General features: G+C 46.1%; 1 protein-coding gene across 1 annotated transcript; it reads left to right on the top strand.

Annotated features, from left to right (window-relative positions):
* The first annotated feature begins 3,388 nt into the window (after nucleotides 1-3,388).
* LOC138654360 (homeobox protein not2-like) lies at nucleotides 3,389-4,541 on the top strand. Its single transcript, XM_069743414.1, has 3 exons — nucleotides 3,389-3,722; nucleotides 3,989-4,182; nucleotides 4,374-4,541. Exons 1-3 carry the CDS (start codon nucleotides 3,389-3,391, stop codon nucleotides 4,539-4,541), a joined length of 696 nt encoding a protein of 231 aa, XP_069599515.1.
* Nucleotides 4,542-16,235: the final 11,694 nt, after the last annotated feature.

The following is a 16,235-nucleotide window of genomic DNA, read 5'->3' as shown; positions in this document are numbered from 1 at the left end:
TAAACATCGGGTTACTAAGCGCGGCCCTGCGCTTAGTAACCCGATGTTTACCCTGGTTACCAGGGGACTTCGCATAGTTGGTCGTTGGAGAGCTGTCTGTGTGACAGCTCTCCAGTGACCACACAGCGACGCCGCAGCGATCGGGATCGTTGTCTAGATCGCTGCAGCGTCGCTAAATGTGACGGTACCTTTAATTGAGTATAAAGGTACCGTCACACTCAGCGACGCTGCAGCGATATAGACAACGATCCCGATCGCTGCAGCGTCGCTGTTTTGGTCGCTGTAGAGACGTCAAACACCGGCAACAGCTGAACGATGCAGGAGCGATCCAGTGACGTAACGGCGACTCACTTCTCGTTCTCGCTGGTTGTTAGCTCCATGTAAAACATTGCTGGCGTCGATGCTTTTGATGTCAAACATGACGATACACACCGACCTGATGACCAAATAAAGTTCTGGACTTCTAGCTCCGACCAGCAATGGCACAGCGGGATCCTGATCGCTGATGATGGTGTACAGCTGTGTGGACTCTTGTACATCTTCCACCCTGACGAGGCCGAGTGTAACCGGGCCCTGGTCACAGCCACATGTCACTTGTCCAGACCCCCAGCATAGGGGGGACCCTCTGTGTTCCTCACTACCGGGTGCTACATTTCCCACGTCGTTACCACAGGGTGAAATTCTGCAGCTTTTTAAGTGAAATCCATTAACAAAGTCCACAGAGCTAATGGGGGACAAAGTGCAGCAATTCCCTTTACTAATTGATATAATGCCCCTGTGTTAGAGGAGAGAAGAAGGGCAGGCCCCCAGCAATGCATCCCGTGTGAACAGAGGCCACAGTGTACAGAACCATTTGGGCCCAACTGCACCCTGCAAAAAATATACACGTGCAAAACAAAACATATATATATATATGTAAGGTATTAGTTGATATTCTGGCCATAATATGCGACCTGCGCCAAGGGTCCTTACGTATTGCCAGTCCTACTCTAACATGAGAAACATGAAAATGGTTCTGTACACTGTGGCCTCTGTTCACCCGGGATGCATTTTTAGCACTGGGCCGCCCGCCATAGGGCGTTATTAATAGGCTGGAGCCAGATGCTTGCATTCCTTGTGTGAACACGCCACATACAGAGTATGTATCTTAGAGCATTGGTGACCACACGGCCAAACCCTTACTGAAGGCTGGCTGTTTCATTAGGTATTGCACCTGTAAGCATCTCTGCCTGGTTTTGGTGTGTTTTCTTGATTTTTTCCTTTTTTGGTGTTTTTTTTAGATTGTCCTCAGTATCGGCCAAGGTGAGAAAGCGGCAGACACCGACCAGGTGAAGAAGGCGGCCCTGATTAATCAGATCTGTTCAATCACACCTCATTGTATGGAGAATAAAATGTAATGCAGTTGAATGGACAGGAAAATGAAGGCGCAAAAAAGTAACAAAGATAAAACTAGCAAATTAAACTACTGGTAAACTGTCACCGATATATGTAAAACTGTGTAAAAAATATCTAAAATATAAAAAAAAACACAATAATGGAACCAAATGTAAAACTGTGTAAAAAAAAATATCTAAAATGTAAAAAAACAACAATAATGGAACAAAAAAAAATAGTAAATAACTGTGGGATAAGGTTATGTGCACACGTTCAGGAATGTCTGCAGAATTTTACTGAACAAAACCGGACTTTTTCTGCAGGAAATCCGCTCGAAGTTTTTGTCTCTTTTTTTTGTAGATTTTTCGCATTTTTTTCCCCGGAGCTTAACAATGCAATAATATAGCGGTAAAAACAGGAAAAATCCTCAAAGTTAATGAACATGCTGCGTTTTTTACCGTGATGCGTTTTTTTTTGTGGAAGGAAAAAAAAAACGCAGTATGTGCACAAAAATTGCGGAATGTATTGAAATGATGGGATGCTTATGTAAGCTTTTTTTTTTAGCGTTTTTCCACGAAAAACGGCTGAAAAAACACAAAAAAAACTGAAATTGTGCACATAGCCTAAAAGTCATTGAATGATTTTTTAAGACAGGAGGAAACATAAATGTTATACTGTACAAGTTTATCTATTCTGTTTAAGAATAGTGGAGGATAATTCTAGTTCAACCTGAGAAAATAAAGAGATCAAAAATGTAAAAGAAGAAAAATAAATTTCACAATATAATAATATTTCTTTGATAGAATCCAATTTGTAACGAAAAGATGGAAGTAGATAAAGTGAAATTCAAAATAAAAGTAACTGCATGTAAGTAAAAATCTATCCATCTCCCCTTTATGAACACACAATATAAGAGCTCGGAGCTGGACCCCCGTATTACCCCATGAGAGCCCACCCTGGCAGCAGAGGAGATCATTATGGATCTGTAATGTCCGGTTATTACACATTTCGCGCCTCATCAATGTAGAAAGCGACTTTGTGTCTCTAGCTAGACTTTTTGGTCCTGGAGATCTCCTGAGATCTGGGGATCTCTCCTCAGTGTAATGTATCATTAGAGGAATTATCAGTAATTACCGGGACCAGCGAGAACTGCGGATATGGAGACATACGGGGGCTCTGCCCTCAGAGGATATCAGGCTGCTATTGATCTGGAGATAATTGTATACAATTTATCTGATGTGATCTGCATGTGATTGGTAAAGACGGTAATAATAATAATAATAATAATAATAGTATAATAATACATTAGTATTTTAAAGCAATTCTCTAAATTGTGCTCGCATCCTATACATTATCTATCCAATCAGTATTATCCATCTATAGGTGAAGACAGATAAGCAGATAAAGAGGAAATGGATAGATCTAGATCATAGATTAATAGATACATATGACATGTAGAGTTAGACACTGATTATTTCCATCTCCTTTTCACATCACTTGATGGCGATTATTCATTGATATCAGATATGTGAGATGCAGAGTTGGATCCATAGATAAGTCGATAATCAGTGAGATATGAGATCCATTAATAATTACCAGCTGAATATGAGCGGTATACATAGATGAGCAGATCCCAGAATCCTGCGCCCGTGGACGGGTGGATCACAGGTCGGTATATAGACACGTGGATATAGAGATAATTATGGAGTCATTACAGGTGTCCCGTTTCCCCTGGATTTTGGGGCCGGCTGGGGGAGGTTGTAGGAGGCTTTGCCCCATGGTCGTTTCCTCTCCTCTCGGGGGCAGTGTGGGGTCTGTGTGCCGAGCCCACTCTTCCACTCTCAGTGCTGATCTCTGCTCTGGGCTATTCACATGCTAATAGTGTATTTACATTTCACAGAGCGCAGCTCTGGATATAAGGGGGCTCAGAGCTCAGGACCCTACATTCTCCAGCAGAGATCACCTGCTCCTGGTTCTTCACCACCTGAGGATACTTTGCCTTCTACCTGCCATCATGCAGCCTACTCCCATCTTCCCAGGACTTGGCCATCACTTGGCTCAGGCTCCTGCTCTGCCAGCGGCCATTCAGGACCAGACAGCACCCAAGAAAGCCTTTGATATTGATTCCCTACTATCCAGGTTGGACAGACCGGCTCCCCGAGTCATTGTGGAGGAACCTGGATGGCAGATGCCTCCTGCTCCCCATGGCTGCTCCTATGGGGCCATGTCCTACTCTCCAGTGTGGCTCTACCAACCTGCAGCCTTCCCCGGCTATGTTCAGCCCCAGCAGCATTATGGACCACTCAGTGGAGGGTGCAGATGTCCGTACCCCCTGTGCAGCCACAGAGGTGAGTCCACACTCCTCATCTTGTTATATTAATCTTATCTAATAACTCATTTTTGGTGCTAATAATCTTTACATAAAGTTGGTTAGATCAGGAGAGATCTGGATTTTTCTTCAGATTGATTGCTGAGACTTGTATTTCTCACATCAGGATAGTTATCTTGGATCTCACTTGTAGAAGTTGTAGCTCAGTTTGCTCCAGTCCTGGATTCCCGCCTTCCTTCCTTCTTTTTTGCCTTTGGTAACATCGCCACCTTCTGTTTCTTCCAGGATATATGTCCTTCACCAAATGTCCCATAGAATCTCTACCCTGCAAGACGGGACCCTCCAAACCGAAGAGAATTAGGACGGTCTTCACTACAGAGCAGCTAGAAAGACTTGAGCAAGACTTCCTAAAGCAGCAGTACATGGTGGGGACAGAACGAGTTGACCTGGCTGCCTCGCTTGGCCTTACGGAAACCCAGGTAAGAACTCGCACATGAACCTTGACTGTTCTCAACTTGAACCCTTTTGGGTTTGGCAATGCATTTAGTTTTAGTTGAGAATTTGTGCTTTGTAAAAAATTTAAAATTTATGGGTCACTGTGCTATAAGTAAGGAGTCTCACAGTTTCTTCAGATCTCAGTTCTCAACAATGTCTTCTCCTTTTTTCACAGGTAAAGGTCTGGTTCCAGAATCGCCGCATAAAATGGAGGAAAGAAAGTTTGGAACAAAAGAAGGCCAAACAGTCCCAGTTTGGAGTGGTTCCGGAAGAGCCACCAGGCTCAGACTCCACAGAAGAGAGGGAGATTGAAGCAGAGGATGAGGTGGATAAGACGCAGTAGATCTCCACCAACTTATTTTTTTTCTTGACAATTAGGGAAGAGTCAGACGGCCATATGACTTAAATGGGGATAGCAGTGCTACATTTGGACTGGCCAGTGGTTCTTCCAACCATGCATTTCTATGCAGCTGTTACATGTGCGTCAGGAGAGCCACCGAGTCTGACTCTTCCCTAAGTCTGGAGGACTCTAAAGACTACAACAGGATAATGAAATCCTTATTTGCCAAAAAATACCATGGACAATGAGACCCAAAGAACTAGTCACTTTAAGCACAAAGGAAATCTTTGTAAAAGCATAACAATAATTGTCCTCCAACCATGAAGACTCCAAGCAAGAGTTGTGTGACTTCTTCATCTCTGTATGTGTGGTAGACCTCTTGGAGCTTGGATAACACATTGGTGTCCTATTTTGTAGACCGTTTGGACATCTCGGAACAATGAAATGGAGGACTTTATGTTCCTTCTACCATCTTCTGTAAATGAAAAGTTATCTTTAAACTTTTCGTTTGCGGTATCATTTTAGGACAAGGGTTTCGTTATTGAACAAAGATCTTCCTGAGCCACCTCATTGGCAGGAACTATGGCACAGTATATATGATTTGTCCCTCATCTTACTGTGGCCGTTTTTAGTAACTATGTTACTGCTATTACCTATTATACTTGCGTTGTCTCAATGCATCATGAACTATTCTTTTTGCAGCAGAGTCAAGTAACCTAGGACCTGGTTTGTGGATTTCTTCAAATTTTAGCCTTTAATACTATCAGTACTGGGGTACTTGGCTCTGCCTGTATAATATGAATACCCCTCCCCCACCTTCTGATTGTCTGGAGACTGTGCAGCCTGTCCCCTGTCCTATCATACATCTTAGCCCCTATGACGGCTTGTGAAGGACCATTATTATATTTTATATTGGACATTATTTTATTTAAATGACATGTTTTATACTTGTATTTATTCTATGGTTTTAAATAAAGATTTTTTTATGCTATTATTACAAAATTATCTCTGTGGTCAATCTCTTCTTGAAGCGCTTGTTGTCATGTATCTTATTATAAAACTCTTAATCATAAAAACATTAAAGATTAACCGAACATTTTTTTATTTAGTTATAAAGCTGTGTAATAAACTTTATTATACACCTCTCACCCCCCCCAAAAAAAAAAAATTGGAGACACTGAAGGTATATTATAATTGTATGAACTATCAATAGATATTTTGGGGAGTGAAGGACTCAGTAAACCTGTGCAAATGTGAGATTTGCCTCTAGGGTACATTGGACCTCAGGGTGGTTCTTCCGATAACATGGGCCGCGCTTAGTAACCCGATGTTTACCCTGGTTACCAGCGTAAACGTAAAAAAACCAAACACTACATACTTACATTCTGTGTCTGTCCTCCGGCGCTCTGCTTTCCTTTGCACTGTCAGCGCCGGTCAGCCGGAAAGCAGAGCGGTGACGTCACCGCTGTGCTCTGCTTTCCGGCTGGCCAGCGCTCACAGCCAGTGCAGAGAAGCAGAGCGCCGGGGGACAGACACGGACTTTAAGTATGTAGTGTTTTTTTTTTTTTACGTTTATGCTGGTAACCAGGATAAACATTGGGTTATTAAGTGCGGCCCTGCGCTTAGTAACCCGATGTTTACCCTGGTTACCAGTGAAGACATCGCTGAATCGGTGTCACACACGCCAATTCAGCGATGTCTGCGGGAGGATCCAGATCGCTGCTGCCTGTCAAACTCAACGATATCGCTAGCCAGGACGCTGCAACGTCACGGATCGCTAGCGATATCGTTCAGTGTGACGGTACCTTTACCCTGCAGCTTTGAAGTGGAAGGTCCACACCAAGGGCTTCATCTACATGTGTATTATCTCCAGTGTCTGAACAGAGCTCTAGGGAGGAGCAGACACCACAGGGGTCTCTGAGACTTGATCTTCTAGCAGATAAGTAACAGTAGTAGATAGGCCATCTGCACACGTTCAGGTTTTTTTCGCGTTTTTTTCACGTTTTTTTGTGCTAAAAACGCTATAAAAACTCATTAAAACGCATACATTATGCATTCTATCATTTAGAATGCATTCTGCATGTTTTGTGCACATGGATGCGTTTTTTTCCGCGAAAAAAACTGCATCGCGGTAAAAAAATGAGCATGTTCATTATTTTTGCGGCTTTTCTGCGTTTTTCCCGCAATTCTATGCATTTGGGAAAAAACGCACCAAAAACGCGTCAAAATCGCGGTAAAATCATGGTAAAAACGCATGCGGATTTCTGGCAGAAATGTCCGTTTTTTTGTCAGGAAAATTTCTGCAAGAAATCCTAGTAGAAACCATTTTATTTTTAAGGGCTCATACCCATCAGCATGAATGAAATCATTATGAGGTTCCTGAAAAGTCAGACAAGTGTCATGAAAGTGGCATGCGATTGTCATGAGAGTCCAATGCAAATTTCCTCTCCTAGCATCTGTCTGATGTCTGAACGACATGCGTATGCAATCCGCAGACAATGTCATTTTAGCATTAGCTTTTACCTAGTTATTCTCTGTCATTTAATGATAGTTTTCAAAGTACTTATTCTTCAATACATGTATAGAAAGAAATATGTGGGTGACATATATAGTTAGTACAATGTGTGTGTAACTTACTTTACATGTTTTTAATAAATCAATAAATTACTGAAAAAAATGGCATGGGATTCCCCAAAAAATGTAAGCAGCAGAGGAAAAGTGACAGCTAGGGGCTGAACTAGATGTTTCTAGTCTGGGAAGGGGTCATACATATGGAACTTCCCAGGCTATTATCAACTCACAGCTGTATGCTTAGCCTTTACTGGTCATCAAAAGAGTGACATGGGGTCCCCTATAATTATTAACCAGCAAAGGCTTGGTAGACAGCTGCGGGCTGATCTTAATAACCTTGAGGCCATGGATATTGGCCCCCTCCCAGACTAAAAACATCATCTGTCAACCGCCCCAGACATGGTGCATTCACAAGATGCGCTTGCATCCTTTCTTCCACTTGCCCTTGTGTGGCAGCAAGTGGAATAATAGTATTGGGGTTGTTGTTAGCTTTGCTTTGCCAGCTGACATCATGCCCGGTGGTTAGTAAAGGAGAAGTGTCTATAAGACACCCCATTACTAACCCCATGGTCACATTGTAAATAAAAACACTCAGAATAAAGTCCTTTCATTAAAATAAAGACACTGACACATTTCTTTGAAATAAAAATTAAAAAAGGAAAGTTATACTCACCTTTACGCCTCATCCACTGAAGCCCGTGTCACACAAGACCTTCAGGGAGGACAAAAAGCTGCTAAAAGAGCTAAAATTAGGGGCAGACACCAGGAAAAGTGGCATCAATTGACCCATCAGCTGCGCTATAAATAAAAAATGTAAAATAAAATTGATGTGGGTTCCCCTGCATTTTTGATTAAACAGCAAGACAAAACTGACAGCTGCAACCCCCAACTGTCAGCTTTAGCAGAGCTGGTTATCAAGAACAGAAGGGTCCCCGAGCTGTTTTATTTTTCAAATAAATAATTAAAAAAAGGAATGTCCTCCCCCATTTTTGACAACATGCCAAGCTAAAGCTGACAGCTGACGGCTTGTATTTTCAGGCTGGTAAGGGGCCATGGATATTGGCCCCTCAGTCTAAGGCCGGCTTCACACTCAGCATATGAAAATATGGTCCGTATATTACGGCCGTAATACGCTGAAAAGTCCCGAAAATAGTGGTCCGTATGTCATCCATAGGCAGGGTGTGTCAGCGTTTTTTGCGCATGGCATCCTCCGTATGTAATCCGTATGGCATCCGTACTGCGTGGTTTTCTCGCAGGCTTGCAAAACCAACATACCGCTATAGAAGTGATCCATGTGTCCCAAAAAGAAAAAAAAAGAAAAAAAATAAATAAATAAATAAATATATATATATATATATATATATATATATATTTGAGTTGGAGCGCCCCCAGACGCAGGGCCGTGGGATACTCGGTATCGGGCCTCTCTGCCTCGGTCCTGGGGTTGTCACGGTGGCTAGACCCGGTCCGTGACCCTGCTCAGGGGCATCCAATGAAAGGTGATGGTGCAAGACACGATGAATAACGAGGACGCAGGGTTGCAGTCTCTTTACCTTTTTACTGAAGGCTTCAGGATCCGCAATCCAGAGCACTGCTAACGGGGCTGGCTGAGACCAGCCGGTCCGAAGGCACATCCAGAGTTCCCTTTGCAGGTGGAAATCAGTGCCTACCTCCTAGCGCCTGTGTGTTGTAGTCCTTCCCTGCTGAGCACCACGGGATAGTCCTCACAACTGTCGTGTCTGTTGTCGATGTTCTCGCTCTCTCTCCGTCCCCCCGATGATATGGCTAGGACGCACCCGTATGATGGGTAGGCCTGGAGTTATTCTGGGACCCTAGAGACGCCCCTCTCCCACAATTGCCTCCTATGTCTGTTTAGGTGATTTAGGTGAGACAGCCAACCTATAATTAACTGTCCTGCCGCTGTTCGAAGTAATGCGTAGAGTGTTACTTCCTCGGTGCTCCGGCCACCGGCTACGCACCTCAGAAGGATGTTGCCACGGTCTTAAGGGCCTACTGTATCCTTACCCATCCCTTGTAGATTGTGAGCCTTCGCGGACAGGGTCCTCAGTCCTCCTGTACCAGTTATGACTTGTATTGTTTAAGATTATTGTACTTGTTTTTATTATGTATACCCCTCCTCACATGTAAAGTGCCATGGAATAAATGGTGCAATAATAATAATAATAATAATAATAATAATAATAATAATGGCACAACTCCTTCTGGTTCTATCTCCTTCGTGCTATGATCTCGCTTCTCACTTCTCCACAATATACTTCGCTTCGTGTCCTTTCTTGAGATGCCGCCGCAAGGTAGTGCCGGCACGGCTCTGTAACAATCTGTACTTTTTCTAGTCCGCTCTCAGGATCCCACTCCTGACAGGTCCTCTCCAGACTTCTCCCGGGCTGCTTTCTGCCTAACTTCCTGTCCAACCCCCAGTTTTACCAGAGTGTGAGGAGTGGCCTACTAGATAGAACCACCCCCCCTGGTGGCCGGAGTGTGAAGTGTAGTGTGTGACTGTGATACCTGGCCAGGTGAACTCCTTTAGTGCAATCAGACGTAACATCACTCCCCTTAGTGGCAGGGCGACATTACTGCAACGACCAGGACTCTGGGGCGCTGCACTCCCAAACCCCCCCCCCCACCCAGAGGCCTGGATGTCTTCCTGGAGCAGAACAATATTGTATCATACAATTAGGTTCTGTAGAAGGACGTAGATCTGGGGATTTATTATGATGGAATATAGGCTAAACTGGATGGACAAATGTCTTTTTTCGGCCTTATTAACTATGTTACTATGTTACTATGTTACCCCCCCGGTTAAATCCAGTACTCCCGGACTGGGAATAGAAGAACAACAATACATGTTAGTAGAAAACACACAAAATTTTGAAATACTATGAACAAGTAAATATAACAGTGCTTCCCGTTATAGGAGGTGAGGACGCTTGAACGTTGCAAAAGGTTGGTCATGCATAGTTCATGACTATCAGTTCAGTAGGTGCAACCTTGAAACAGCAGGGACCCCGGGTAAACAAAGGGGTCCCTGTGAAAGTTTTGGAGCAATTCACTGTCCATCACTCCATTGTCCATTTTTAAACCTGTAACAAAGATATTTACACAAACATTTTCAACCAAATGGCAACTATCATTAATATCTCCAAGTTTTGTAGCGAAGTGGAGTTTGATTCTTGGTGCTACGTCTAGACCTCCGCAGTGCAGGGGTTGCTACTGGCCTGACAGGGCCCGCTACGCTTGCTATCGCTGGTGTAGTGCACTGTCTTCTAGCTACATTTCTAGTGAGTCTGGGTAGTACTGGCATGCTGGAGCTCTCAGGGCTGCCACTACTAATAGTGGGCATGGCAGATTCCCCGATACCAGAGGGAGGGCTTGCCGGTTCAACTGTTGGCAACGCATCTTCTGGTGGGGTCGGCTGTGCTTGCGGGCCCGGATGACCTGGCACCACATTTAGTTCTGGCGGTTTCAGTTGACAAAACGTTAAGACAGGTACCACAATGGCCTGATTTATTTGAGTTCAAGACTGGGGAAAATCGCCAAGAACAGTGTGTATCATCTTCTCCTCTTCCACGGGCGGAGAAGTCCCGGGGTCTGTTTCCCCATCTCTCAGCTTATCAGGGCATATTTTAAAGGTGGTCTCTGGATATTGCAGTTGAGATTTCCCCTCCATCTTTGCTGATGAGACAGACCTTCGTATTGTCGAAATCGGAGGGCAGAATGTTATACGGTTCTGCTTCCCATTGGTCATCAAGCTTGTGCAGTCTCCTCTTCAATTTGAGTACTTGCTCACCGGGTGACAAGGGAGTCGTGGGAGCATGCTTGTTGTAGTCCCTTTATTGTTTTTGTCTGGCTTGGGCGAGACTTCTTTCTACACATTCCTGTACTTTGTGGTACCTTTTCTGCCTCTCTGTATCCCAATCCGCATCTGGCGATATATCTTCGGGGGTCAGGAACCCCATGTCCAGATCGACAGGTAACTTGCTAGATCTTCCTTGCATCAGGTATGCTGGAGTGCAGTTGGTGGAATTCACTGGGATGTGGTTGTACATATCTACCACGTCTGGTAACTTTGTGGGCCACAAGTTACGTTCCTCTACAGATAAAGTCTTCAGTAAGTCGATCACCACCTGGTTCATCTTCTCACACATCCCGTTGGTTTGTGGATGGTACGGTGTGGTTCTGATCTTCTTACACCTGTACAAATTGCAGAACTCCTGGAACACTTCCGCTTCAAATGCCGGCCCCTGATCGGTCAGCACCTTCTCCCGGTACCCATGGGGTCTACAGAAGTACTGCTGGAAGGTTTTGGCAGCCATTCTAGACGTTAGATCTTGACCGGCACGACTACCAGGAATCTGGAATAGTGGTCCACGATGGTGAGAGCGTAGATATAGCCTGACCGGCTAGGTGTTAGCTTCACGTGATCCAGCGCGACCAACTCGAGCGGCCGTTTGGTGATGATGGGCTGCAAGGGAGCCTGTTGGCTGTCACGATCCTTCCTGTGTAGGCTACAGGGGCCACACTCTCGACACCACTTCTCGATGGCTTTCTTCATGCCAATCAAGTAGAACCTCCCACGGAGTAGCCTCTCCAGCTTCCTCCATCCGAAGTGTCCTGCCCCATCGTGGTACGCTCCCAGGACCATTGACATCTTGTCTTGGGACCACGATCTGCCAGAGCAATTCATAAGTGCGTGGGTCGATGCTCCTCCAGCACAGCTTGCCATCATGAATAAACAGTTTGCCCCTCTCCTTCCACAACTGTAATGCCTCTGGTGGATCATCCGGGCCGGGATGCAAACCTGCCTGCATCAGAAGCTCTTTCACCCGACAGACCACAGGGTCACCATCCTGGTTCTCTGCCCACCCGTGATGGGGCAGGGGATTCAACGGAGCGCCCTGTTTATTCCTGCACCTGTTCTCCACCTGATGGGAACACTGGGTTGCCTTGGGGCGATGGAAAGCGGGCAGCTCTACCTCTTCAAATGCTTCTGGATCTTCCCCCGTTTCGGGCAAGTGAGGCATTCGGGACAATGCATCGGCATTTGCATTCTTGTGCCCCGCCCGGTACTTGATGGTGAAGTCGTAATTGGACAACCGGGCCATTCACCGCTGCTCCAAGGCACTGAGTTTTGCTGTGTCCAAGTGCGTTAGTGGATTATTATCCGTGAAGATGGTGAATTTTGCTGAGGCCAGGTAGTGCTTGAACCTTTCCGTCATGGCCCAAACGACGGCGAGGAACTCTAGCTTAAAGGAACTGTAGTTGTCAGGGTTCCTTTCAGTGGGGCGAAGTTTCCAGCTGGCGTAAGCGATTACTCTTTCCTTGCCTTTCTGGACCTGGGACAGCATGGCTCCCAGCCCCACGTTGCTGGCATCCGTATACAATACAAATGGTTGATCATATTCAGGGTAGGCCAGTACCTCTTCTCCCATCAGCGCCGACTTTAAGCAGGTGAACGATCCTTCCAGTCCATCGTTCCAATCAAATGGGGTATTCTTACCCTTGGGTTTCTTGGATTGGCTCACCAACAGGTCTTGCAACGGCGCGGCCTTCTTGGTGAAGTCCTTGATAAACCTCCGGTAGTAGCCCACCAACCCGAGGAACTGCCGGACTTCATGGAGGTTACCGGGCTTCGGCCAGTCCTTGATCACTTTGACCTTGTCGGGGTCTGGGGCCACTCCTTCGGCACTCACTACATGGCCCAGGTACTGCACTTTAGGTTTTAGCAGATGGCATTTGGACGGTTTCGCCTTTAAGCCAAAGTTGGACAGAGCTTCAAACACCTCGGCCAGGTGCTTCAAATGGTCTTCATAGGTCTTAGAGAAGACAATGACATCGTCCAGATCTAGCAGCACAGTTTCAAAGTTCTTGTGTCCCAGACAGCACTCCATCATCCTCTGGAACGTCCCCGGGGCGTTACACAATCCGAAGGGCATGTAGTTGAACTCGCAGAGACCCATCGGCGTCGTGAAGGCCGTCTTTTCCTTGTCCGCCTCTGCCATGGGAACCTGCCAATACCCACTGGTGAGATCCAAGGTAGAGAAGTAGTTAGCAGACTTTAAAGCAGCCAAGGACTCCTCTATCCTGGGCAGGGGGTATGCATCCTTATGTGTAATGCGGTTTAGTTGCCTATAATACACACACATCCTCATGGTGCCAACTTTCTTCCTAACGAGGACTAATAGAGCTGCCCAGGGGCTACAACTGTCTCTCACTACCCCAGCCTCCTTCATCTCTCGCAACATGTCCTTGGCACACTGATAATGAGCTGGGGGTACAGGACGGTATCTCTCTTTTATGGGTGGGTGATCTTCTGTGGGGATATGATGTTGAATCCCTTTTACCTGCCCGAAATCTAGGGGGTGCTTGCTGAATACTCGCTCATACTCGTGAACCACTCTGTAGACCCCCCCTGTGTCTGGTGAGATGGGGTAGAATCAGTGCCCACATGTAATTCCCGACACCAATCTTTCGATTGCCCTGCAGAGCCATTGTTCTCCGCCGGATTGGACGGGACCAAGGGCCCGGGTGCCTGAATCACACTATTATTAACAGTAAACAGCTTGGCAAGTGTGATATAACTCTGGGGAGGAAGAAGTCCACCTAACCAAATAAGAACACGCACTGGCACCCTCCCCTTGCAGACGTCAACCACCCCTCTGGCTGTCAGGAGGGTAGGCCTATTATCTGAATACACAGGTTCTACCAGGGCCCGATAGTCTTTACCCCTGAGGCCTATGGCTGCCCGACACCATATTAACATCTCACTCCTGGGGGGTATCGCAATGGGGTTCGAATCACTCACTGTGACCCAGCCAATTTCACCACCAGTCAGCTCCACCTGCTGTCTCCGCATCAGGGCTCTGATTTCTTTCTGCAAGGCACGTTGCTCACTGTAACCAGCTGTCTCTGCTACCTGCTGCAACAAGACAATAACCTCTGCAAGACAATTTTCTATGACATTAGTACCGATGGTCATCATGGGGTTACATTCACATCGGTCAATATCAACAATGACAATTCCCTGGGCCTCGAATTCTACCCGCCCCACCTTAATGGTGACTTCTTTAAACCCCACTTGTGGCAGTGGCTGACCATTACTAGCTATTATGGTAAAATCATCATCGGGGCCATGGGTAATGTCGGTATCCTCCCAATAACGTTTATAAGGATGTAAGGCATAGTCATCACCTGGGAACCGGTGTCTAGCAAAGCGTTCATGGGGATACCGTCGATCACGATGGGGAGAACTGGTCACCCTCCGATGTATTTGGCTCTCCAATTTTGCGGGCCTGACCATCCTACTCCTGGGGGTTGGCCCTCTGCCCCAGGGGTTGCTCATTTAAATGACAGTACCTTGCAAGATGGCCCACCTGGTGGCAGCGGCGGCAGATAGGTCATCCATCCCGATGAAAGCGATCGTCGTCTCTGCCTCTGGTCGACGGAACTCTCCTCTGTCCCTGCCAGGGGACATCTTCCGGTCTGGAAGCCAGCTGGATCTTCTCCTTGGGGGCCTCCTGTAGGGTTTGGACGGTCCGGGCTAGGGCAGCAACGCTCTTGGTCAGCTCCTGTATCTGGAGGCGCAGTCCTGCAGGGGAGTCGTCTTCCAGGATCTGAGCATCGGCCTCAGCGGAAATGGGCGCGTCCGGCGCCACCTCCTGGTGGTACGTGGAGGCTTGACGCCTGGGAAGTGCGGCACGGCTGGGCTGTCGCTCTGGTAGTGCCTGGATGGCTTTATCTTTGAATTGCGCAAAAGTCAGGTCTGGATTCTGCATGGCCAGGAAGTGTAGCTGGGCCCTTTGGTGACTGCACAGGAGCCCCTCGATGAACTGCTCTTTCAGGAGTTTATCTTCATCTTGCATGCTATTTGGGTCACTCTGCTTGATGGCCCGCAGCGCCTCCAGAAGATTAAGGGCATAGTCCCTTAGTCCCTATATATATATATATATATATATATATATATATATATATATATATATATATATATATATATATATATATATATATATATATATATATATATATATATATATATATATATATAGTCTGTAGGGAGAGTTAGTTCAGCCTTGCCAGGAAACAGACTGGATCATTCTGAGGCAGAGGAAGGTTTCACGGAGCTGTGCAGCCGCAGTGCAGCAGTTCCCTGAAAAAGACATACAGAAAGCTGAACTGATTGCAGTGAATGTGCAGGAGAGCAAAGCGCAGGAGTGGACATCAGGGGGTGACCAACCCCGAACAGGCTGCCTACATCTGAGGCACAGAGACCGGTAGCCAGAACACCGAGGTTGTAAGGCTCTCTATGACTTACACCAGAGACCAGCAGGACAGCTGAACTCCACGTTACCTGTCCGACCTAATACCCAGGAGGCATGGTGGCACTCCTTAGAGGCTGGGGCGTGCTAGAGTCCCTATAAACTGCCTCAAGCCAACAGTCATACGAGTTATGTCCTATTCTATCCGGGGAACAGAGAGAGAGAGAGAGAGAGAGAGAAAGAGATATAACATCTGTGAGGACCTTACGTGAAACCTAGGCAGTAGGGGACTACAACACCATGGCGATAGAGGAAGGCTTTTGATTTTTGCCTTGATAAGGGGACTCCTAACTTGCCTTCTAGCCGGCCAGACCCTGCCTGCCCTGTGATCTGGTGCTTTGGACTGTGGATGCTGAAGTCTTCAGTAAGCCAAGGTAAAGAGACTGCAACCTTGTGTCATCGTTCTTTACTGCACTCCTCACCATCTTCCATCTACACCATGGGAGCCCTGGGGATACACTTCACCTGTGGGAAGTTATACCAGCTAACATATTAACATAGTAACATAGTTAGTAAGGCCGAAAAAAGACATTTGTCCATCCAGTTCAGCCTATATTCCATCATAATAAATCCCCAGATCTACGTCCTTCTACAGAACCTAATAATTAGTAACATTGTAACATAGTTAGTAAGGCCAAAAAAAGGCATTTGTCCATCCAGTTCAGCCTATATTCCATCATAATAAATCCCCAGATCTAAGTCCTTCTACAGAACCTAATAATTGTATGATACAATATTGTTCTGCTCCAGGAAGACATCCAGTCCTCTCTTGAACCCCTCGACTGAGTTCGCC

The sequence above is a fragment of the Ranitomeya imitator genome, unplaced genomic scaffold (genome assembly GCF_032444005.1).
Source record: "Ranitomeya imitator isolate aRanImi1 unplaced genomic scaffold, aRanImi1.pri SCAFFOLD_1637, whole genome shotgun sequence".
NCBI classification, from domain to species: domain Eukaryota; kingdom Metazoa; phylum Chordata; class Amphibia; order Anura; family Dendrobatidae; genus Ranitomeya; species Ranitomeya imitator.
The sequence above is the reverse complement of the archived record's forward strand: the minus strand, read 5'-3'. Positions and strand labels throughout refer to the sequence as shown.